Source organism: Monopterus albus, unplaced genomic scaffold (genome assembly GCF_001952655.1).
Source record: "Monopterus albus unplaced genomic scaffold, M_albus_1.0 scaffold64.1, whole genome shotgun sequence".
NCBI classification, from domain to species: Eukaryota; Metazoa; Chordata; class Actinopteri; order Synbranchiformes; family Synbranchidae; genus Monopterus; species Monopterus albus.
The window spans coordinates 1125531-1152156 of record NW_018127944.1 but is presented as its reverse complement, the minus strand read 5'-3'; the positions used below and the strand labels follow the sequence as shown (position 1 = coordinate 1152156).

The window sequence follows — 26626 nt, the reverse complement described above, 5'->3', positions numbered from 1 at the left end:
GTTTTTACTAATTTTCACAAGCTCCCATATTTTTTAAGGAGCAGACAGTTTTAAACTGATCTTTTTATGTGAACCGACCCAAATCGGTATTAATTAAATTCCTTATCATGGACAAGACTAAGTTATATCTTAGAACCAAGGCCTGAGGAGTGCTCAGGCAGCAGAGAGACAGTGATGTGTGACTGCTGGCTCTGCTGGATTTCCTTCAACATCCAATAGAAATCAGTGTTGATGCTCTGACAATGAGCCAAATATTATTCTAGCCAGTTTATATATTTATGGTCATAAAATGTTATTAATTCAAATGCAACTTTAAAAAAACAAAGTAAACATTAGTGATCAAACCCGACTGCGTCAGCTCAGGCTACAGTATGTTCTGTTCTGGGAAAAAATATCTTTCGACCTTAATGCTCAACTTCGTTGTTGGATCTAATCTTCTTGTGTTGATGGTTCACATTCACTTTTGTGACATGTATCCTGCCTACAAGAAAAAAACATCATTTGTGCAATCGTCGTCTGTGTACTAGGATATTTTCCTTCCAGTTTGACTTGATCAGAAACTTCTCCGTAAATGTCCAACAACATCCTGGTCTCTCCACTGAACCCCCGTCGCGGTTGTTGCGTACCTCGACCTGGCTGGCGCTGAATGACGACGACATATATGACATCAGATACCAGAAATACAGGTGGTTTGTTCACACTTTTGTGAAAAAAGATTTGGGCCTCTTCAGCAGGTAATGTGAACACAGCAATAATAATGTTTGTATACTGCTCCATACTGTTGCATCTCCATTGCCTTCATGCACTGTGCAAGGTTTAGGAATTATTAAAATCTAATCTGAATTACATCCCAATGTGGAACTTACCAGCTATTTAAATAGCCTGTTCCTTTAACACCATGTACAAAATGGTCCATGGTATTTAACATGTGACTCTCTCAAACCTTTTATTCTGCATGTCTTCATTGCTTTAGTCCCTCCAGATGTGGATGTATAAAAAGCATCTATTGTCCTGAAATGGGGTTTAATACTAGTGTGCTGCAGTGTAGCCAACCATCCAGTAATCATAAATTAAGTTTGGCTGAATCCAGTTATTTTTTAACCCTAATTATCAGGACAGTCTCGTAATCGCTGACAATTATCGGAGACGTTTCTCTGTTTAGAAAAATTGTTTTTTCTAGTTTGCTTCATTTATAGCAGCGAAGTATTCTTAGGGTTTTTTGGGGGTGGAAGATAAACTGATGTTGGTGCAGATTTGATCCACTTTAATTTGACGTCACAGGGAGGTCGTGTCTGAATCCCAGCATACAATACTGTAGATAATTTAAACTCAAACATAAAGCAGATTGCTGGCCTCCTGATTTAAGTCAGAAGAGTCCGAAGAAGTGAGAATCAATGAATGGAGACATTCTTACATACACACATGAAGTTGATGTAGCTAGCTTTTAAACAAACGCATAAATGCACACCTTAAGAAAATAAATACCACACAGCATTGGTCCTTGCCCATCTTTAGTTGTGACATGCCACTTCAGTCTTCTGCTGTGTAATCTGACTACAGTTTGCTGCCACCTTCTATACGTACATTTGCTGAAGATCACAGCATCCTCTACAGGTTACTGCACAAGAAACACTGCTGTGCACAGGAGTGTTTCAGTTCCCATTTAATATTGCTCATGTATGGTCTGCTAACCAGAACCATTTCTACTGTGCAGAGTACTTTGTTTTTGCAGTGGATTTAAATTAAAACCCACAAACAGGACAGAGTGGTCGACGTGGCCTCCTCGATACGTGCACCCTCCTCCCAAACATTAGTTATTCCAAGATGTCAGAGGATGCTTGTATTTATACTCCCAAATCTTGATTGTAAAGCTTCTCTATCCATGCGCCTGGGCAGTAATATCAAGTAGAGTGTGGCAGTATGTATAGCAAGTACAATGCAGACTCGCATCTTCTGACATGTTCTGAACTGCAGAAGCGAGGACAATGATGTTACATGAGTCGTCTGCCAGTGTGTGTTGCACTTCCTTCAGACTCGTGTCCTTTTTGTTCTTGCCACATGTTGTGATGGTGTAATTAGCATAATCCACAATTTCACCCACATTCCATCACATGTGGCTCATATACAACCTGCAGCTGAGGTCTGAGTAGATGTACAATTGGTGGTGGCCAGTTAATGTAAAGTAATGTGACTTTGTAGCACTGGTGCAGAGGCACAGCAGCACAGTTCACACTGAGCGACATGCTGTACAAGGGCAGAAGGAGGCCACCCTCAGCGTAGGGCGATGGTATATTGGACATATTGACTACACAAACCACTCTCCACCTGGTGTCAGGTGGAGAATTAAACAAGACAGCTAGCACTGAGACATACTGTAGGACGATAAGCTGGAGGACAGTCGCTAGCCAAGGTTGCTTAATTTAAATTCTGTCAGCGTAGGGTGGAATACAACTAAGTTAAGCAAAGCGACAGCTCCTGAACAGGGCAGGGCAGAACACTGCCGCTGCTGAGGTTACTGCTTTCTCATCAGGGCCCTGCATACTGAAAAGGTATGAATACTCAACTGAAGGCTCGTTTGATTAAAATGGACAGTTTATATTTTAGTTGATATAAAATGTCACGTTCTCTTGTTTCCTTCTGTTGAAGTTGAGACGCCAGAATCCAAATTACATTTTTCCACATTTTACAGAGGGTAGGAATATGCACGATGTAAACATATAGAGACCTCAGATAAGGCAGAGAGCTGTACAGTAGACTAGACTTGGCGCCGGTGTTTCATCCTCCCGCTGCCACACATCGACCCTGTGGGGGGACATCCGCAAATGAAAAGCAGAGAGCTGTGCTGTCGAATGGCTGGCTGGCTGGAGAACAGGGAGATGGTGTCCCGGCTTTAGTCGAATAAGAGGAAGAAGGGAATATGCAAGCAATTAGCAGGAATTCCCTAGCACCCCCACCCACCCCCATGAAAATCATGGCAGCCAATTTCTGCAGCAAGTGGTTAGCTGATATGTCTAGTGGAACAACACCCTCCGTCACTTGCTCACTACAAACAACACACATATGAACCCACACAGCAGAGCACCCCTGCTGCAGCACCCAAGCATAATCCTACACCTGTGTGTGTGACAGTGACACAGGACGGAAACATCAGCAAAGAAGAAAAGGAATGAGAGGGAAAATGGAAAATGTCAAATTAGACGGAGAAAGGACAGAAGTGTGTGTTGGGGGGGTGGGCTGGATGCTGGGGTTGGAGGGGTTTAAATTGAAGCGTGTTCCTGCGTTAACCACAGTCACGATGCCTCGGCGTGCTGCAGACGGGGTTGGATTCATCTGTGAACTTGCAGTAGCCAGCTCACTACAACTGTCAATCGCTCTGAGGTGAAAGGACCAGAGGATTACTGCAAAGCTTTTCAGTCCATAGACCTGACGCCAGGAGGCAGATTTTAAATTCATGGGGGGAAAAAACAGGCTTGAAAACAAAGGATTTAATTTTTTGCACAAATGTAAATTACACAGTTATTCAGTAAACTACATTAAGGGCAGTGGTGCAGCGTTCACTGTTTGGCTGAGGCATATTTCAAAGCCATCTGTCAGTCACAGTATGAAATATTCCTGTTGCAGTATTAGTTCTTGTTTAGCTCTTTAAGTGGCTTTGTACAGTTTGCTTGTGGTTCTGTCCTCATTCTTGTTTTTCTGCACCTTAACCTGAAACAACTCTGCTTTCATGTTTTCTTTTATGTAAACGTACATGCACAAACCACGCATGTTAAAAATCGTCTCTGATACACCTTCTCAGACAACACACACTGTCTCACACACTCATAACCAGCATATGGCTGGATGCATACATGCATTGCTAGCCAGCCCAGCCCGAGTCCACCTGCTTGCCAGACGGCTCAGTCGTAGCCAGCGTCGTGGTCACGGCTCTGCTGTGACATCATCAGCCGCCGGCCTGAGGGCACAGCTGTCTGTAGCAGAGCCAGCAGCTCTTCTCCTTAATCAAAGTTATCATGTGCAGATGTAAACACAGGAAGACTGACACTGAACATTTTCAACATCAGTGCAGCAGCAAAAGAAAAATGTCATGGATAAAACGGTAATGAGAAGTGTGTCCTGCAGAAGGAGGCTTCCAGTTTAATTGTGATGTTTTAATTATTTTATTTTTTTTGCCAGTCACTCCTCTCAATGTGGTTCTGCAAACTCAAATGTCTGCCCATTTCTTTGTTAGCAATAGAAGCATCCCTGCCTGAAAACGCAGAGGAGAGCTTCCTGCGAACTTGGTTCATTATAGCCTTGAGTTTGAATAAGGATTTCTACCAATCTGGAAACTGAAGGACAAAGGTTGTTTTTGTTCTGTCGATGTGACTCATTGTACGTCAAGGTTTTTTGGATAAAAGCATCTGTCAGATAATGTGGCCTTTAATGTGCCCGGCTGGAGGACAGTACAGTACAGGCTGTTTAGTGGACTGGAATTTTTAAGGACTTACTTGCCAAAACATATTAATAACCTGCAGATATTATTGATAAGCTCTCACATATACATGACAGACCAGACATACGGTGTATACTATACATGACAATAAACAAGTTTATTGCTAAATCCCTTAAGAATGCTGTATAATGAAGGACAGAACCAGAACATTTCTTGCAATTTAGCTTGAAGAATCAATTACTTGTTCATTAAATGAGTTGCCAATTTCCTGTCTATTCATTTCAGCTCTAGAGAAGGTTTTGTTGGCTGCATGTAGTATGGATTAGTTTAGCACCCCGAGAGCGTGAGCCCTTTCAAATGTGTAAATGCATTTTGTAGACTGGAAGCTTTCATAGTCTTGACCACTCCTGTTTCAAATATTTGATTGAAAATGATGTTGACATCTAAAGTAAATGAATTTCTTCTGGAAATGTGAAATTTTATTTTACTGCCGGCTTAGGAAACTGACATTGGGAGGGTTGTGTACTGATTTGTGGCTGCTGGAGTTTAACATTATGTGAATTAACTTTAAAGATTGTGTATGAAAACTGTAAGGAGTTGAAGACATGAATCTGGCATGAATGTGTCATGGCAGAAGGAGTTGAAGACCAAGAAGCAAATTGCAGGTTGCATGTGAGCGTGAAGAATGAACAGTACAAAACTTGCCCTGGCAGAGCTGGGATGAAACTGACTGTGACCTTGTGTGGTTATGATGAGTTTAAAAATCAAGCCAAGTCGTGTTTCCTCACATATTGAATCATCCAAGCCAGATCTGACATGAACCTGCACCTCCCTGATAAAGAGCTCAGTGGGTCCGGCACAGCACAAATACCGAGATGGCTTCTCACCTGAGCAATTGGTCCATCCAGTTTTGGGTGCCTACCCAATACAAGATTCTTGAAGAGTAGTCCTTTCACCACCAGCTCTTCCTGGTGAATCCTGAGGTTTCCCAGACCAGGATGCTAAGGATTTGCCTTCAGCTGGTGATGGAGAGGATTGCACGTCTCTGTTATTGTTGAACTTGAAGCTCAAACTCTAACTTAAAACAAGTGAATTCACCTCTGCCGGGTTTACAGTATATACAAAAAAAAATAGTATTACTGTTTCATCTACGGATAAATAACGATACCAGCAAATGAGTAGAAGTGCTGAGATAAAGTTCATATATACTGACATCTGTTTTGTTTTTTGTTTGTTGTCAAACCTCTGACTAATAACCATGTGCATCCACCTGATGAGTAACAGGTTCAGTTACCAGTGTGGTTTAGTCGAGAGAGAAAAATTGTGTACATGTGCCCTCTTATTTAACTTTATGCCCCTTGGGAAATACCATGCATTGCAAGCAGCCATTTACAATGTGTGCATAATAAGCATGCTGCCTGAAGTTCTTTCAATTTCCTTGGTAATAAAAAAGGAGACAAATAAAGGCCAAATGGGGGCTTGCTCTTTAAGATGTGTATATGAGCAGTCAGAGCGGCCCTGAACAGACCATCAGGAGGAATTCCCTCTCTGCCTGGGACCTCTCAACAACCACAGGTGACCCTTTGGGCACAATTGGCCAACAAAAAGTCCAGCCTCCTCCTAGGTGCTGGCCCAGACTTCATAGATTCTCCTACAAACACAGCAGGAGCACCTTTTATTCTCTTTCACTCTTTACTTCACACTCTCAGCCTCACCTCCCCCACAAATTCCAGGGTTTGTCCCTCCCAGGGGTTCTGGCATCTTTTTAGCATGTACTTGCAGTGCACTGCCTTGCAGCAGATAAGTCTGCATGGCAGAGAATATGAGCAGAGTGGAGCGGTGAGAATTTCCGCTCCTGGCTCACGCAACTGTTTGTGCGCACCACTTCCCCACTCAAAGCCACACCAGGCTGCTCAGTTCATTATCACTCCTCGCTCGACTCAGATTGCATCCTGCTCCACTTAAGTTTCCTTTTTAACTTGACCTGTAGCCTTTCTTCCCAAAGAACAAGGAACAATGTCTACATTTTTCCAAATAGAAATGATTTATTTCGAATTAGTTAGGCCTGTGTAACAAAGAATATAACACAATGTCTTGGGTAAAAGTCAATCAGTGGACCTGATTTAAAATATATAATACACCTGTATGACCTTTCACTATCCTTTTTAAAGTACTTTAGGAACTCCCTTAGTGAGCTCGCAACAGCTGATTATTTTTTTTGTTGGATGATACACATCCGAGCAACATTTTGATGCAGTCTGTACTAAGTTAGAGTAATGAGTCACTGCCAGTGAAGTTGTTAGAACTGTCGTGGATTGTATAAGGTCCTCCACCTTTGACTTGATATGATACCTGCAGGCAGTATTAATGCACTCATTTAACAACACACTATGAAATCAAAGGTCAAACAGGTCAACCCTCTAGAAATGGCTTCTTTATATATTGATCTGAACAGGTACACAGATCCGTGTGCTGTTGTACACATCAGTGTTCCAGTGTAGTCAGTTAAATTCTAGATGCAGCAGGAGCAGAATTAAAACCTGGCTGTTTTGGCAAATATCTATCTGAAAAAGGAAGGGATATATTTGTGACTTGCTTTTTAAGAAGTCTTTTTTTATAGGAACACTAAGGACTGCTGCACATTTTTAGTATTGGTCTGTGGTCTTTTGGTCTCTGTCTTAAAATTCCAGAAAGGTGTTTGCATTGCTCCATCTTTAGTATTTGGTGATGTACATTTGCTACTCTCTAAAATACTAAAGCACATGCTAATTTCATAGGGGATTGGAGGAGGTGATCATTACTTAAGCCCCGACTTCACCCACTGCTCCTCTGCTTCTTTTACTAATAATACCTCAATCCTCCTTTAGCCTCTTTCAGACTGTGCCGCGCTGCACCACAATTGCAAAAGCTTGTTCTGTCTTGTTCCTGTTTTCATTTGCACCCAGTTTCAGGAAATTATATACATGTAATATCTGCCCAAATTCCCCTCTAACTTAGGGAAGGGCATTTGCCACCTTTGATGAGAAGCCTACCTGGGCTTTGTTTAGTGAAAGATGCAGCCTGTAAACGGTTTTGTTCTGGCATTAATGTGTCATGGCAGAAGGGCTGGATTTCCCATAGTGGTCAGTTGTACCGAGATGGTGCTGTGACTTGGTAACAGAGGTGGTGAATCATATTAACTATGGACACGTGCATGCACCTACAGTACAGCTTCATCTCAGTCTTTGACTGGGGAGTCCAAATCACAGCCACTATCCTGACTGTACTCCTCACAGATGTATTTTCTTCTAAAGGACTGTGGGAAGTCATGCTCCCTTCAAATTTTTTTTTTCTCTTTTGAGAATGCAGGGATCAAAAAGGGGATTCAAAGCAGAAAGAATTCTCAGCTGCTGGTTGATTCCCAGCCCACAGTGGTATTTGTGGTTTTACAGACAGAAATCGTAGGAACATCTTGGGTAACAAACCCTTCTGTCTGTCTTATTTTTCAAAAGGCTGCTACTAGCTGTGTCATTAGTCCTCTAACAGATGCAAAAACCGCAGTCTGTGCAAAGGCAACAAGCAGCTGACTGCCATCTTTGCAGATAGCGGAGGAGGGTTTGCATCTATCAGGACAAAATCATTTGTCATGTGCCATGTAGTGACACTACATCAAGTGATGAGTGGAGCAGATGGTGCCTGACTGGTGCGTTTTTGACATGTAAACTTAGCTGACTGACAGATATTTCTCTCATGTACATGTTGGGCAATGATGAAAGGACTGACTCTAGTAGTAGAGTAGCAGACTCGCATAGGAGAACACCCACGCACAGATAGCAGATCAGGAAAAGTCACAATGTATGTGCGATGCTATTCTAATTAGTTCTGACTTCCTGCATGCAAGTAGACAGCTTCCTCTTTTCTGCAGAAATGTATTTGTTTTGCATGAACTCTTGCGGTTCTCTTCCTGGAAGAGCTCTATCAAATGGCTTGTGTTTACATCAGCTACTGTTTTGTATTTGTTTCATGATTATAAAATAAGAGAGAGAGCTGATTAATAATCGATAAAATCCAAGGGCTTTTAAAGCTCACCTGAACAGTAAATTATACACAGACCAGTAGGACTTGTACCATACACAGTATTTTATGTCGATAGCTGCAGAGTCTGGATGTACAGAAAACAGGACAAACAAGCTCAGACATGGAGGTGGAAGTCTTTGTTGCACAGTGTCAGAGTATAGAGAAATGGGTGGCATGAAACCCCACTGTTTTGTGTTTACGCATGTAAATGTATAGACAAAGTTGATGGAATGACACTGTTGGTATCTAAAAACAAACAAATTGAGTATTTAACTCCAAAATCCATATGTTTCTTTCATCCTTACAGCTGATGGTGCATGCAGGTGGGTTAGAGGTGACGGGAGATGTCAGGGTGCCCCCGACTGCACAGTCATGTGTTCACGGAAGGAATTCATACAAAAGTATATAAAATCATAGTTGGCCAAATATTTACAGTATTAGAAGAGTTTGTTAGAAATTTAGCGAAACTTTCTTCTCTCATAAAGATGTGATGCAGTTAATGATGTCATCAGTTACTGTGGCTGAAATTAAAAGAAATCAGGATATTTAAAGTTGAAATCAAGGAAAGCCAGGACAGATTTTCCAGATCCCAGCACCTGGCATATCCTGGCATCGTCCTTGGCCTTTCAGCTGTGCTGTGGTGCGCTCTGGCTCAAACCCAACAGGGAACGAGTGTGAGCATCATAAGGCCTGATCGTCTCCTCTGAGCCCTGAGGGTTTGGGAATGTGGCAATGAACAATTAATTAATAATGAGTCACAGATGTCAATGGTTAAGATTTGGATTAGCCTGTTTATTTTAAAACATAGAGCTGCTTATGAAATATTGGTGTCCAACAAGCACAATCTAACACAGCTGCCTGAATGTTAATCACATTGTGGATATACTGTGTTATTATTGGTCTGATATGAGGTGAAGTTAGACCTGTGTGAGGGATCACTGTAAAACCAGGCACCAGTTCACTGTCACCGTCTGTGTCTCCGGTTTGCCTAATATCCAAAATGTTCACATACCAGTCAGAGTTTGGTGCAGGGTTTTATAAATCCCCACTTTCTCTTGAGAAGTGATGTGGCCATGTTTCAAGCTCTGTTATGTGCATACAAAGTAATGGTTATAAGTGAGACTGAGGTGAGGCCCTCTACCCTTTTTTAGTTTTCAATGTGTCTTTTGGTCGTAACCGTGTCTCAGCTCTCAGTTAAGTGCCTTTATGGCTGCTAATCAGTCTGTCTCTAAAAGACCATTGGAGCATGAACTATGTAAAGGTCCTTAATCAGCTCTATCTAACAATTATCTGCATGTGTGCAGCCCATTATAACAGGCAGCGGCAGAATGTATTAACTCACAACAAAAACAAATAATGCGGCCTCCAGTACAGCTCATTTAACTTCTCTCTCCATCCAAACTGAGTTGTGAGCTACAACAGAATTAACAGGATGTCCTATATTATTCACCTTGTTTTTACGTTATGTCACAGTTTTTTTCACTTGATTTAATGTTGCGTATTAAGATGCATAAATTCAGCACAGAGCTCTTTATTGATCGTAAACTGAAGATCTGTGTTTTACAACAGATTAACATTCCTGTTGTATCGCCATCGACGTGGCCCAGCCAGTAACACAAATATCACGCATTCCCCTCCGTTCCTCCTGAATCTCTTTAAGCTTGTGTCAGTGGCAAACAGCTCAATCCAAGCAGAGTGCACGGATCTTCCTGCTGCTGCTCCTGACCACAGTTCGGAGTGAGACACAGTTCAGAGCAGCACAGCATCCACAGGAAGCTGTTAAGATGTGCCACATAAATAAATGAGCAGTTCAATAGAGGAGCCCCTCCAGGATATTGAAATACAAAGATCTGGCTTTTTGTGTGTGCTCAAAATATGTTTTGAACATAGTTGATTATGTAATTAAACCTTTGTACCACATTTCATTTGTACGGTATTTTAATTTTATGATCTTTTTTATGGTATAAATAGATTCAGCATTGTTTTCACCAGAAGTATTTTTCAGGCATAAAATGTGTAATGATGCTCATCTGTCTGTTAGAATGAAGGCTGTTTTTCATTCAGGCTTAGGTGACGTTTGCATTTTACTCAAACATGGCAGGACATTTACAGAGAGATCAGCAGTACTCATGCAACATCTGACATTTAGAGAGAACGCTGGAGAACAATGATGAATTGAAAAGTAATGCCATCAAGTAAGAAGAGCATTTTCTGGTCACAGGCTGAACCTGCGAGGGGTTTTATTTTGACTTCAGTAATGACCTGCATGAGTCTGAGCAGTGTTTACAGTCTTTTGTTAATGTCATGCTTTATTAATAGAGAGTTCAGCTTCCTGCTAATGTCAGACTGCACAAGCATTGAATGACTAGATGCTAAGTTGTGGCTCTCTAGCACTGTGACGTGTACGTGAAAGTCACTCAAGTATTGACTTGGATGCTTAAAAGTGACACGTTAACATTACACGGTGTGTGTCTTAAATGGGCTTAATAATTATATTAACAACATAATAAGAAGATGAATATTAGTAATGTTATTGCCTTCATTATAGCTGAGAGATGTGTGTGTGTGTGTGTGTGTGCGCATGTTAAGGCAAGCAAAAGAAATAAACCCTTGTGTTGGACTACAACACAAGGCTGTGCCTCAGGCTGCTGAGCTGTGAGCGTGACTGCTTATTGGGTTTATTTAGTTACACATATAAAATGACTAAAAGGGTAGAAACATTGTTCAGATAACCTATATTATTGTGTAGCCATTATGCTCGTGGTGTAGCTGAGTGTTTTGATGTGTGTGTTTGGTAGGAAGGTGAAGGTAAAAACTCTGTTTATGTCACTGACATCACAATCAAACACACCCAGATGTTGGCGAAATGTTCCTACATGTTTGTGTTAACGTGGCACCTCCAGTGGAGGGAGCTGATATTAGTTAGTTTTTTTTTTTTATTTCAGCATTTGAGGAGCAAATTACCACTGGGGAGTTTTATTTCTCTGACTTCCTTCTGCTGATATTTGTCATAAATCAGAAAGAACCAAAATTGTCCTGTTTTCAGTGTTGGAATTCCTCTTGACAACAACACACACCAACAGCACTGTAAACCATTTTATGAAAGTGGATCTTCATGTAGGTGTTCTTCTTTTACCAGATGCCAGATAAAATTAAGAAAGTACAGCCACAGGCTCACAGTGAAGGTCTTTGACATTTCTCTGTTAATAGCCAGTCACACTGACAGTTTGGAAAGTCACTGCATTGGGCTGCATCAGTTATTCTATTTCTGCTCAATATAGTTTTGAAAAAGGAAGAGGTGTTATTCTCTTTGTTGAAGGACAAACTCCATCATGCAACCAACAACACAGCAGCAACAGTTAAACTGCAACTATGCAAAGCTTTCATTTACTTTTCAGTAAACACTGAGAGGGTCTTTACATAAGGATAAGGATAATCCTTATGTACATTTATGTTGGATAATGAGCGTGACAGTCCAAACATGATGCATTTACCCAAAGTTCAACAGTGTGATGACAACTTTGCTTTATCTATTTATTGGTCAGTGATAGAGATGAAATTGAGACTGTAGAAAGTCATTGCACCCAGCCAAGAAATAGTTAACACTGATAACCATCTTGAAACTGAATGTCTTGACAATAAGCATGTTTCACAAAATGTCTGACTGTAATTGTTTATATTCTGCATGAAGATTTGATATACAGACAGAATTTAAAAATACAGAGGGAGGCATGACAAATACAAATATGTGTTAGAGATGCCAGCAGCTGCTGAACATCTTTACCTGGGTAGATTAAACAAGTTAATTGTTGTGGGGATAAATGAATCCCCAGTTCTTTTACTCTTGATTTGTTTTTTGTTTTTTACTTTCTGCATCCAAGAGTGAGGGAACATTGGATTAAAGCTGCACTGTGCTTTATTATAATATTTGTAGGTTAGGATTTGTCACTTCAAAGAATTCTTTCAAGAGAAGAGATTGTGTACATCTTGACTTTCCTCATCTGTATCAGTGTCACATAGTTTCAGAGGAAATTCACTTAAAGCTCAAGTTAATTCTTTTTCTAAATGAATTTTGTCTTTCATATTTAACAGAAAGCATTTTTGCGTTTAAGTAGGTACTTGTTTTTCCAAGTCTGTGTCTGGAATGGCTGGGACTGTTAGCAGACAAGCCAGGGAAATAACCACATGACATGCTGTTGATCTTTGGTCATTGGTTATGGGATGAATATGTAACATATATTTGAGCTTTGTGCTCAAAAAAGCCTCACTGAACCCCCACCCCACCCTCCAGTTCCCATCTTCAGCATGAGCCCACAACGTGTCAGTAACCTTCAGTCCCTGCTCGATATCAGCCTCGTCTCTCTGCGCCATGTGACAAACACTCTAAATTCCCTCTTCGTCTTTGCAGCTCTTTACCAGATTAAGTTTAATTCCAAAATGAGATATCCAGCATTTTAAAAACTAAAAGCCTTTTAGTAGTGAAAAGATTTATTGGTAAGATACAGCACTCAAACCTTTACTGTTTCCAGCTTCTGAAATGTGAAGGTGTCCTGTTTTTCTCAGTTGTACTTCAAGTGTAGGTCTTTAGTTTGCTGGTCAGAGAAATCAATTTGAAGACATCCCTTAGGTCCCAGGCAACTCTGCTATATGTTTAGACTACATTTTGTAGTGTAATTCTGAAGACACCCGTTTTAGAATATAAGTGGGTACACTGCAGCTCAAACGATGGTTGCAGTGTTTACATTTTTTCATTTTGATATCTGAGGACCCACCTTGGGGCGATAAACTGCTGGGACTTTTGTTCCTGTCTCCTGCATACTGGTGTCACTGTGAAGAAAACTCTACAGCCATGATTGTCCTGTTGTTGGTTTTCTTTGTTTAAAATATAAAAAGGACAACCAGTTCAAGCTCACCTCGTAGCCTTTACCCATGGGTTTTATTAAGGGAATCGGTGTCAACCAGTCGGTATACAGAATGAATACATCATCTTGAGCTCTGGAGAAATTCTCACAAGTATTTTGAGTATTTTCTGACTGGTTAATCAGTTAGTCAAAAGAATCATTTATAATAATGAAAATAATCATTAATTGTAGCCCTGCAGGCATTAACCCTTGGTTAAGTTTAATCTGCGTCTCCTCACATTCACGATGCCCGTCACTTTAGACACCAAATGTGGTTTGAGTGTCCACTTTGTGGCCAGACCTGCTTTATTTCGTGCCATCTAACAGCATACGACTTTCAACCGGCAACACATGTTTGGCTTTCTAATGACTCTGGTAAAAACTTATGCAGGTCATTTGATTTGGCCCTTGTCTGGAGGGATTAACAATGTAAACATACATAGGATGTTCTTTATCATTAAAACCACAGACCAAAGAATATTTCCTTGGCATCAGTAGAATTTTAATGAGGAAGATCTCTGCTGTACTTACTGAACATTACAAACTGAACATTATTGACGTCTGTTGAACTCGCATACAAAACACAGAACAACAGCTGATTTTTACAGAAAATGAAATTCATTAGCCAGTAAGATAAAGCCGGTGTGACTTTATATTGTAGTTTGCTTCTGTCTTGTAAGGAGATTAGTTGACAAACTACAATAGTCTGTCTCTACCCTATGTATGGCTCTCGACCCCAGGCCCAATAGTTCCTACCAAAGACGTGAATCTTGAAAAACAAGTCATAAAAAGAATTGAAGGTAAATTATTTCTTAAACAACGGTACTTTCCATAAAATTATCCAAACAGAAGGAGAAAGTGCATTTGTTGGACTATTTTCAGTCACAGATTAATTTCCAATTGTTGTTGGACTAGTGAATATTTACTGCAGAAGGACGTGTGTGTGTGTGTGAGAGTGTGAAGCTGACAATAAACCTGCGTGTGTGATGTCCTAAAAGGACATGTATTCCAATGCAACTGTGTGACTCATCGTTGTGTTTTTAATCTTTTTTGCACAATAACGGAGCCCTGTAGCAAAGAGAAATGAGATTTACTGTACCAGGCGTCGGTTCTTGTTATCGGTTCAGTTCATTTTTACTCTTTTTTTATGCAATTTGTTCACAATAAGGAGAATACAGTGGACTGGCAGACTGGGGTGGTGGTTTCCATTTTTGAAAAAGGAGACCAGAGAGTGTGCTCCAATTATCGGGGCATCACACTACTCGGCCTCCATGGAAGACCCTGTGCCAGGGTGCTGGAAAAGAGCGTCTGATGTTCAAACCTCAAATTCAGGAGGAACAATGCAGATTCTGTCCAAGAGTTTAAGTATCTTGTGGTCTTGTTCACGAGTGAGGGTAAAATTGAGTGTGAGATTGACAGGCGGATAGGGGCAGCATCAGCAGTAATGAGAATTCAGTACCAGGCCGTCGTGGTGAAGGAGCTGAGCTGAAAGGCAAATCTCTCTGGTCAGTCTACACTCCAGCCCTCCCCTATGTTCACGAGCTGTGGGTAATGACTGAAAGAAGAAGAGCGTGAATACAGGCAACCTAAATGAGTTTCCTTAATGGGGTGGTCAGACTTACCCTTAGAAGTAGGGTGCAGAGTTCGGACATCCAGAGGGGACTCAGTAGAACTGCTGTTCTTTCACATTGAGAGGAGCTAGTTGACATGATTTGAGCATTTTATCGGGGTGCCTCCCTTTGGAGGTCTTCTGGGTATGTCCAACTGGTAGGAGACTGTAGGGTAGACCCAGAACACGCTGGAGAGATTATATATCTCATCTGGCCTGGGAACGCATCAGAATCCCACCAGAGGAGCTGAACACGTCGCCAGGAGAGGGACATCTGGACTACTATGCTGAACCAGTTGCCACCGTGACCCAATCTTGGATAAGCGGATGATGGATGTGCCACCGTGACCCAATCTTGGATAAGCAGATGATGGATGGAAAATACAGAATATCACTAAACTTAATCTTTAACAAAGACACAAAGTGTTGTAGATGTGAGTGGCCCAGGACCATTTAGCAGTATGGCTGTACTCAGTTAGGGGGCAGGTCCTAGAATAAGTAAGTGAATGAATGAATGAATCATATTTCATTCTGGATCCAAGAGGTGCTTTACATTTAATGCATAGGCCTGTTCCACTTCACTACCAGCACTAAATGACTAACAAAGGACTGATAGTGGCTTGTCTTTAGATTTATAATCACCTCTAAGTCAGTGATTAATGTAAAAATGACAAATAATGGGTATCTCATTTCAGAATGAAAATGGGTCCCTGCAGGGCCTGTTACTGTCGCCCTCATTCTCCTCAGTGATTACTGTCTGTCTCTGTTTTGCTTTCTCTTGCAGAGGCGCCTCCCTCTGGGATGTCCAAGAATGGGTACTTTTTTCAAGAAATGGGTGAGTCTGAGCCTCCACCATATATACTCAGTACAGTCGGTCTTCAGACCCTTTCAAGTTTTTTATGTTATGTTTCAGACTCATCTTAAAATAGATTCAATTCATTTTTTTTTCCTCAGTCCACACATAATGCTCCACAATGATAAAGTTGAAATTGAATAAAAATAACGGACTGAAAGATCCCATTTCCAAAAGTATTCAGACCCTTCATTTACTTAGTTAAAGCACCTTTGATACTGTAGAGGACACACAGGATTTTGCTCCTCATGGTCTGAGAGTCCTTTAGGTGCCCTTTGGCAAACTCCCAGCAGGCTGCCTTTTAGTAAGGAATGGCTTCTGTCTGGCCACTCTATCATAGAAGCCTGATTGGTGGAGCGCTGGGCTGATGGTTGTACTTCTGTAAGGCTCTCCCATCTCCAGGAAGGAACTATAGATCTCACTCATAGTGACCAGGGCCCTTTGTCCCTGATTGCTCGGTTTGGCTGGTCGGGCAGATCTACAAAGACTGGTGGTGGTTCCAGATTTCTTCCTGTTGAGAATGAAGGAGGCTACCGTGCTCTTGGGCACTTCCAATGCTACAGAAATGTTCTTTTATCCTTCCTCAGATCTGTGCCTTGACACAATCCTGTCTCACAGATCCGTGGACAGTTCTCTCTACCTCATGGCTTTGTTTTCACTCTGACATATACCGTCAACTCTAAGACCTTGTATAGACAGATGTGTGCATTTCCTAATTATATCCTGGGCATTAAATTAGGCACTGATGGACTTTAATCAAGCTGTAGAAGCATCTCAACGACCATTGGTAGGATGAGGATGCACCAGAGCTCAAGTGCAAGAGTCATAACAAAGGGTCCGAATGCTCATGTAAATGGGATATTTCAGATTTTTATTTTTAATAAATTTACAAAATGCCCCCAAAAGCTGTCTTAACTTTATCTTTGTGGGGTTATATTGAATCCATTTTAAGATGAGTCGGAAACGTAACAAAACGCGAAAAGCTTGAAAGGGTCTGAAAACTTCCCGTACTGACTGTATGATTTCACTGTAAGCTACATTTTCAACACTTGCCAGTGGAAAACAAACCAACCAGTAATGAGGAATTCATGACTTGGAACAGTGTGTACTAAAAAGTGTTCCTCATTAGTATTTTGGTGTAAGTGGGTAGAGAGAAGCTTTTTATTTGAATGCTGCCAATAACGTGTGTTGTACAGTATATCCATAGTGAAAGATCTGACTTCAAGATTACAGCAGCGGCACAGATGCAGATGGCTCTCCCAACAATCATACTCCACTGCATTTGGATATAAATAATGAACTTTGCTCCGGCTGTTATGATAACGGCAGTTTCATTACCTTCAAGCCAAGGAGAGGATCCAATTAGTATGTGTGCAGCACAAGCAGTCAGGACAGGATTTGCTTGCAGTGGATCTCCCAGTCTCCCCCAGCCAATTATTCCCTACTTGCAACACACGAAGTCAGTCGGCAGATTCACAGAGAGCCCCCTGCTGCAGCTGAACACAACTGTCTTTGTTTAGGCAACCTTTTATCAGGATAAAAGGGAAATTACATTATTATTGGCAAGTAAGCGTTATTCACCATTGTCATCTGAGAGGTTGATTAGTCACGACTGAAGGCTGTGAGCAGGATGACATGAAAAATGTTTGTTGTACATTTTGTCCTGCTGTCCTCCTGTACATGTGTGTTATACGAGTCTGATCAGATTCTCATTATAGAATTAAATTATGTTCCGTTTGGCTTAAAATAGAGAAAAACAATAAAAACGAATAGGAAATAAAAAAAAAATAGGGAACATGAAGAAAATTACCAAAATGCAGTGGAAATAATTTTGTGACGTGCTGTGGCGAGGGCATGTTGCATTTTGAAATGACTCTACAGGATATTTTATAGGTACATTTGTGGAGTTTAGGGTTTCTGTTTAGCCATGCAGATCCTGACACATTTAGTTTAGTCTGTTTAATAGTCTCACTTGTTAAAAGTAACAAATTATGAGAGATGCCACCTTAGCTCTGTTTTTTTTTTTCTTTTTGAAGCTTTGTCGTATTTTATGAACGTGTAATTTTTTCTATTACTGGAGGTGGTCTTTACATGCATGGTAGCTTGTCTCCACTTCAAAACACTGGGAAACCTTGTCATTTAATCTTGTAATTATCGATACCTCAGGTGTCACACGGAGACAGACGGCTGCTTTTTGGTACCAACATACTTTCATCTTAATGACTCATAAAAATACACCAAATTGTTAGTAGCTTTTTAAATGTGGTGTTGTCGATTTTCTTTGTCTAAACATGTCTTAAATTTTGGACAAGTGCCGCAGTAGATAATTATTTTTCATTGTGGTTTAATCTGCTGATTGTTTTCTTAATTAATTTGACTTTTGGCTTAAATTATCAGAAAATGGTGAAGAATGTCCATCAGCCATAGTCAATGTCAGGTAATTGCTTGTTTTGTCTGACCAACACCTAAACTATTCTGTTCACTAACAAACAGCCCAAGGAAATGAGGTAAATCCTCACAACTTTGAAGCTGGAGGTTGGTCATATTTGACATTTGTGCTAGAAAAGGTACCTTTTTTTTTTTTTATTTGATCATTTGTGTTGGCTATATTTTAGACAGGTGTTTGGCCTAAGCTGTCTGAAAACCTTTTACTGCAGAATTTTATAGACGAATGAATCAAAACAATAATTGCCAGATTATCTACAAAGCTACAGTTTGTTGCAGCCCTAGAGGACATTAAATGATCGTATGGAGGCAGCCGTGTATCTTCTTTGAGTAATTCTCGGAACAAATGTGGCAACCTTTAAAACATATTTAATAATACCAACATGTTCATGTGTTTGTACAGTTTCTGCACGTCACAGTTCCAGTCACCTCTCAAAGGCTTCTGCAGAACATGGCATACCAATGGAAGGAAATGCATCAATCATTCAGTGTTTCCATATCAAACACCCCTCATCCCTTGGCCCTTGTTCCTTTTACATGTTGCATGCTCGTATTCAGTGGCACAGCTTGTCTGAATTCAAATGCAGAATTGATTCTATTATTAATCGAATGACATGGTGAAAAGAATCCAGATTGTTTTTAATACAGTCAGGCCATTTTCTGAATGATGAATTGCATATTTGGTGTTTAATTTCAAAATGATATACAGTATAAAGATAGTTTGATAAGGAAAATAAAATATTTTCTGCACAAAAATAAGTAATCAACATCTAAAGACTTTTTCCACAATTGATACCATTGTATCAATTGCGTTTTGGTGTAAAAGGATCAATTTGCTTCTCCGGCTCAGCAGCCGACACTCTCTCCCAAGGTGATTTGAAAGTCAGAGCCCAGCCGGTGAGTCGGAGACACAGGGAGATGCAGGCAAGGCGACGACACAGTGAGGTTCAAATAATGTCAAGTGCTGAAGGATGATCCTGGTACAAGACGAGCGGAATGAAGTGGAATTGGGGCCTCCTCATGGATAAGGTCATCGGATAAGAGATATAGTTTGAGATATTGTTCTTGTTGCATCAAGCCAATCAGTAGATGATATTTGGGACCTCACTAGTTACTGTAGGATTAGATTTAAGGAGCTGCTGTGTCAGGAAGAGAAAATGGGATGAGTCATACAAACAGGTTCCAGGCTGAGTCCTGTGATGCTCTCCGCCATACAAAATCCCAAGTATTACACAACAGGCTAGAATTACTAATTCAGTGGCTGTCTGTCTTCATCCAGCAGTGAAGTTGCAGTTTACATGCATTTCTGCCCAGACACACACATAAAACATGTAATACATAATACCTGTCCAGGGTGAACCTACACAGGTCTGAGAAATGTAGGTACTTACAGATCTGGTTGTTTTTTTTCTTTTGACTAAATCCACAGTTCTGACAAGTAGGAGCATCATTTCATGGTGTACTCATTGACTACTGGCACTTGCCAGCTACCATGGCTGAGGATTGTCTTCCAGGGGAGTTTGCAGTCCTGTCTGGTAGCTAGTGAGGTCCAGGAGGTGACCCTGTGCTGTTGTGTCCCCAGAGCAGCGGGAGGTGGAGCAGGAGGAGGGCAGCGAGTGCCGAGAGGAAATACAAGACTCGCCAATCGCCTGTGGAGATGACATCCACCTCTATGACAACCAGATCAGCCCTGGGTCAGGTCAGTGCACACACACACACACACACACACACACACACACACACACACACACACAGAGAGAGAGAGAGACTTAAAGGGCAGTGGGAGTTGTAGTGCAGTGTGCAGGGTAAAAGAGTTTGAGGGGGACAGACGGGGACAAACAGTGCTAAGTTGCAGAAAAGATGGGAGAAAGCAAAAGAGGTGAGGAAAAAGGGGGATTTGTTTACCAAAGAAGTAAGGTTGAGACATTGTCAGCATGTTGAAAATGCTTTTGTATCTTAACATTTCTTGATGTGCTCCCTTATTTTTATGCTATAAAATGAATTATGAGTAACAAATTGAGTGACAAATTTATAGATGACACTAGTTCTCCTAGTAGATAAATACTATACATGTACTCTGTTGGGAGTTCATTAGGTACATCAAGCTAAAACTTTCAGTCCAACACTAGGCAACACTCAGTGAGCACAAACCTCGGCCAAGGCCAGCTCAATTTCCTCATAATGCCATTATACCTTAACGCAGTATTCCCCTGATGGTTTGACCTTCATAATGTGAGCTGTGTGTCTGTCAGGCTTAGCTACACACACGAGGTGCAGGGGCACAGAGGAGGATGTACTTTGGCTGCATTCACATAAAATCCTTCTCGCAGGGTTGTGCAGAGATGTGGCCATATATATAAAATCTTTTTGGGGGGTAAACTTTGCTTTTTGAAAACTTTTACAAAGTCTGTTCCTCTCTATGCTGCTATTATTGCAAACGTCTGAGCCCCTTTCATCTTTTTTTTTTTTTTTTTCCCAAGCCGTGACTGTGTAGGCTTCAAGTGCGTAGGGCTTACTGGAAACAGTTTCTTGGAAAAAAAAAAAAAGTTTTGATAAACAATAATTTATATTGTTTTATTTAAAAAACCTACCATCCTTATCTGGACATGTAAAGTGAGCCACACAAGATGCTGTGGATAAAGGTTCAGCACCAAGGCTGCATTTTTAGTTGTTTGTAAATGTCTTTGGGAATTTGAATGAGATTTTCTTAATTCAGAAATAGACCCTTGAAGTTCCTCTGCAACCTTGATCTTGATTTTGATGGGACTGTGTCCCAATCACTTTCCTAGAGTTAAAAATGACCATCTGCCCCTTTGACCATGCCCCTGTCAGTTCAAGTGTGTGATCAGTGCCACCAGCTCAGTTTTTTGCTCCTTGCATTTTGGACTTGGTTTCTTGAAAATGCTTGCAGTCAGCAAGCCTCATTGAAGTAGAAGGTAAGAGGAAAAATCCTGAAACAAATTTAAACATGTTTCTGTGGAGGTCTGCTGGGCTCTGATTCCATCCAGAGCCTGCTGGCAGGTGTTGACTTGAAGGACAGTTCCTCACCTGCAGCTGCAGATGATTTTGACCCCATCACCAGAAACTGAACAGATCAGCAGGTTACTGTTGTCAAGGCAACTGCCACATGGGCACCACAAGGAGATAAGGACACCACGAGGGATATCCGTTCCCTTTGAATGTGATGGAGAAGAGCTGGAGTGATAGTTGGAAAACAGTGGTGAAAACTTTAACTTTGAATGTCAGATCTAAAATCAGGTCAAACACTAGCGGTGATGGTGTAAACTGTCATAAAGGTCAGTTTATATTCAGTGTTGAAAAGCCAAAATGAAACGAGCAACTTTTGAAAAGTTGTCAGTCCTTTTTTTTTTTGGAGATTTATGCTCTTACATGGAGGGGTTGCCAGTGTTCTGTTGCTCTTGATGAATCTGAGGTCGGAAGTGTTTTGGTTATAAATGAGTGTCAGCTTTAGATTCTGCAACACTAGATAGATCAACATATGTTATACATCCATAAGAGTGACAGCTGCAGCTAAGAGAGTCTGCACTGACTCTAATTTAGATAAATTTGCCTAGATTTACTGAAAAACTAAAAAAGGTAATCTTTTTCAACATACTCCAAGTTGTCGTATCTCTCACCAAAGTCCACCAGCATCAGATACGTAGAAGGGAAAATACAGGGTGGCAAAACTGACCGGTTGTCTTCCTGCAGTATCTTTGTACCCCATACACCATGGTCTATTCAGTACAGTATATACAGACAGGCGCCAAATGAAAGGAAACCCCAACATAAAGCATCTCAGAGAGGTGCTGGGCCCCCACGTGCCACCAGAACAGCTTCACCGTGGTGTTGACTCTCTACTGGGGGGGATGAACACCGTTCTTATAAAAGATATTCCTTCATTTGGTGATGATGGCAGTGGAGACGCTGTGTCTATCAAAATAGAGAAATACATCAAGTAAACGCAGTTACAACACATGATCTGTAATCTGTTAGATCAGTCCTACTGAACATGTTGTTCTTTTTAATGTGTGTGCAGTTTTCATTTATGCATTATGAATTTTTACCATGGTTGGATGCTTTCTGGTGCAGCCACTAATTTCCTCACTGTCTACTGTTTGTCATAGTTGTGAACCATAGGCTTCCCTTCTCAGATGTGGTTCTGCATCCTCCTCTGTGCGCTTTTTGTACATTACATACATACGTTACATACATAGATGCAAGTGCGAGCCCGTCACGTGTTGCATGGCAGATGTTAAGCACTGCACGTGCTATGCACGTGACGTAGACATGGCTTAACGTGTCGCTGCAACATCTCCCACAGTGTTCAGCTGGGGTGAGAGCTGATGACCGTGAAGGCCACAGCGTATGAGTCACATCATGTTCATCCTCATCAATCCGTTCAGTGACCCCTTGTGTCCTGTACACGAGGGCACCGTCATCCTGGAGGAGACCACTCAGTTATTCAGGGTTGCCCTTTAATTTCTCGCCTGTGTGTGTGTGTGTGTGTGTGTATACTGTAACTAGATATATGTACCTTATCAGAGTTCACACTCTTGGGTTTAGTGGAAGCTGAACCCCTAAACATGGCAGAGTTTGTGCCGTTCTCGCTCTACTACAGTATACAGCTGTAATATGTTGCATTCTCACTACTGTCATCAGGCGAAATTCTCGCCCGCAGGTGCAGAATGTTTGTCATGCCCAACAGTGTCTGTTCCCAGGTTTTCAGCGCATTATTCATTGACAGCACAGCTGAATGTTGATTAGTGTCTTTTGTGTTCATTCCAGTCCCTGCAAGTCCCCCTACCCGCCCAACACACACATATGATCCTAATGTCCTTAGTTGTTTGCATTTGTCTGTTTCTGCATTTAATTTTTGTCACAAATCATTACATTACTTTATTATTCTACATCAGCAGGCCCCTGTGGAGTATGTTCACCGTATCAAATCAATGTAAGACTCTGAACAGGACTTTTAATCACATCCTGTCTAGCTAAATAAGCAGTGGTTTGGAAAAGCAAATAGCTTAGTGATTACATCAGACCCAGAGACAGCAGCTCCTATCTAAATCTAATTTAAAAACATCTGTCTTTTATAATTAATTCATACCCAGGCATATATTTAACATGGGTTTCTTCCATGAGAAACTGTAGTCATGCTTTGGATGCTTTTAGAATTCTGGTCTGTTGCCAGCCTGGTTTTTGGGACAGTCTTGACCTTTATGGTATTGCTCCTGATATTTAACTGCACCATACTAATGATACACTTTGTAATGGCTTCCAACATTTGAGGTATTTAAAGAGCATTTTTATTTAATGTCCCCCAATACGGGCTCAGCCTCCAAAGTACTGTAGTAGTCTTCATTTTACCACAGTGCCCTCATCGTCCAGAGAAACATTTTTTTGTACCCATCTGTCTGTTTATACTGGAAAGTGTTCTTCACTTATGTTTTCTGTGGAATGTTGTTCTTAAATTTTGTGTATCATCAAACTTGAGGTTTTCATTTTCGCTGCCTATAAATTGTGTATACATAGACATTTACAAAAAGAAATACTGAGCTTCATCTTAGAAATGACACGAGCAGAGGCATATTTTAATGATAAAGATGTCTGACAACAACAGCAAAGACATGACAGAAGACGAGGCAAATATTGTCGTCACTGTCAGAACAAAGAAAACACTGACAGCTTCAGTAAGATGGGGCAGAAAATGTGATTTGTAAAATCAACAGTAAATGATCCATTCGCTACATAGCATTTTAAAACAGCTATTGGCAACGTACCATACGTTTCTAGGTGCATAGTTGTTTTTTTTAGTGCAGCTATTAAGATTGTTTTATCTGAAACTACACTGAGTACTGGACAGACTTTCAAAGTCTCTAAAACAGCATCATTCAGGTAGCAGAACAAGAGAGAGGATTTTAGAGTTAAACTTTTTTTGACTTTCAGTAATAATTTAAGAGGAAGTCCATTATGAACCCCAATATTGAGTTTGTAAAACAATGGATTTACGACTTGACACCCTTTTCTGCTTTGGAAGACCCTTTGCTGTGCTGCTGCTGCTTCCTTCGACTTTCCATGGCTTGATTTAACACATCTGGATGACCGTCGAGCACTACTGTGGGAATTTTTTTTTTTTTTTAACTACAGGTAGTACAAGACAGAGCAGCTCAAGTGTTTTAAAGCTGAGGACTAAGATCCAATGTTGCTACCACGCAAGTCTTTATCGGTTGGCTGTTTAAAAACAGATTGTTTTTATTGCTCGGTTTTCCAGGAAGTATTATTATGACAAAGATCCCATATTTATCATATAAAGAGATCATGAGTGTGGTTACACATAATTTCTGTACTAGACAGGAGGCTGGGAGACGGTTTCTATTTCCCTAAGCAAGAACAAATTTAGTTCAACGGACCATTTTATACAGAGCTGTGCATGAATGGAGTTCAGTACCTAGAAGGAAAGCTCTGCAGAGAGTTATAAACAGAGTACAGAACATAAGTGACTACCGCCACTGAAGGGCATTTACGACTCCCACTGCCTCAGCAGAGCCACTGGCATCCTTAAAAATTCCTCTACACGTTTGACCTGACGCCCTCTGGCAGGCGCTACAGGTCCATCAAATGTCGGGCCGCCAGACTAAAGAAGCATTACTTCCCAAGAGTCATTAACAAACTGAACTCCATAAAACCTGCCCCATTCAGTCTTTATTTATGACTGTAGTGCAACACACACTGCCCAGTGTGCAATACACTCAGTATACCCACGTCTTAATTGTGCATCGTTTTTACTTATTGGCACTGTTTTTGTTGCATTGCTTTATTTTTGTTGTAATATTTGAGTATTCAACTCATTTCTTCACAATGACAAATAATGGCTTAAACTTAATTGAATTGTCTCATTTTTCTGTTATTGATTATTGACTGACTCTTTTTTTCACACATGCACAGACACTGGAGGCATCTTCAGAGTGCATGGAGCTCATCCTTGGTTGAGGATCGAACACTTAGTGATGAGTTCTTCTCAGTGTCGGTGTGTGAGTGGGATCAGGCAAAAATCAAACAAAGTGACTGATGGCAGTTATTGAAGTGAGCGGTGAAAATTAGAAATGGAAGAACTTACTGAAAATGTTGTCAGCTGATAGTACCAGGATGATGTTTGTTTGTTGTCATGATCTTGTCCATTCTTCTCTCTTCAGAGAACTTTGTCATAAAGCTGCCGGATAACTCTCCATAAATACAGTTGATTTCGTGATTTGATTTCTGACAGGGCTCCCCTCAGCTCAATCAGTTTGGCTGAATGCTGAAGTGGCAGCGTCATGAGGACGGACACCCGTCTCTCACACTGGAAACCTGACCACCTAGGACATCAAACATACATTTTGTTATTCTGTCAGTAACGTGGAAGGATTTCACGATTAAAAGATGAGAATCTCCAGGAGACGAAACAGAGGAGTCGGGGCACAGTTCTGTGTCTTAGCTCATCAAGCAGACAGTTGAACAGTCTGATTCATTTACATTTTATACCTTTGTGATAATGACACTTGTATACAGAGCGATTTACAGTAAGTGAGAAGGTAATGTGGCCGCTGTGGTTAAGACAGGCACAGAACATCAGTGTGTTTTCTTACAAAACACCTTCTGGGGCGATAAACAGCCTGAGAGGAAGATGTGCCTGAGAAACCGGCTACTAAAATATTTACATATTTGCAAGAGCATTCGTTTCATCCAAAATATTATGGGCAAGATGTTTTGTGCATGGTGGTCAAAGTTTCTTAGATTATGACCCTAAGTTTGTAGCAGTGACTGCCAAATGTCAACTATGCACGATTGTTCAAGTCAGTGTATTAGTCTTGCACTGAATTAGATAAAATAAGGGTCAAATGATACTTCTCCACTTCATCCACCTCCTCACTGGCAGAATTGTTACTGAATAAAAGTATTGTTTATAGCACAGACCTCTGCTGTCAGAGGATACATGCCAATACCAATTTACAGTCCAATATTGGGCCCCCCCTCAGTATATTTAAGAACTGCGCTACACATGGCCCAATATTTTAATATACAGGTGCATCTCAATAAATTAGAATATCGTGGAAAAGTCCATTTATTTCAGTAATTCAACTCAAATAGTGAAACTCGTGTATTATATACATTCAGTACACACAGACTGAAGTAGTTTAAGCCGTTGGGTCTTTTAATTGTAATGATTTTGGCCCACATTTAACAAAAACCCACCAAATCACTATCTCAATAAATTAGAATATGGTGACATGCCACTCAGCTAGTCAACTCAAAACACCTGCAAAGGTGTCCTGAGCCTTCAAAATGGT

General features: G+C 40.9%; 1 protein-coding gene across 3 annotated transcripts in view; it reads left to right on the top strand.

Moving 5' to 3' along the window:
• Positions 1 to 26626, top strand: part of slc4a11 (solute carrier family 4 member 11) — a 96946-nt gene that overhangs the window by 18192 nt on the left and 52128 nt on the right. For all 3 annotated transcript variants that reach the window (XM_020604110.1, XM_020604108.1, XM_020604109.1), the window contains exons 2-3: positions 15783 to 15833; positions 19879 to 19995. In XM_020604110.1, coding sequence (XP_020459766.1) covers positions 15783 to 15833; positions 19879 to 19995 — 168 coding nt within the window. The remainder of the gene's footprint in view (positions 1 to 15782; positions 15834 to 19878; positions 19996 to 26626) is intronic.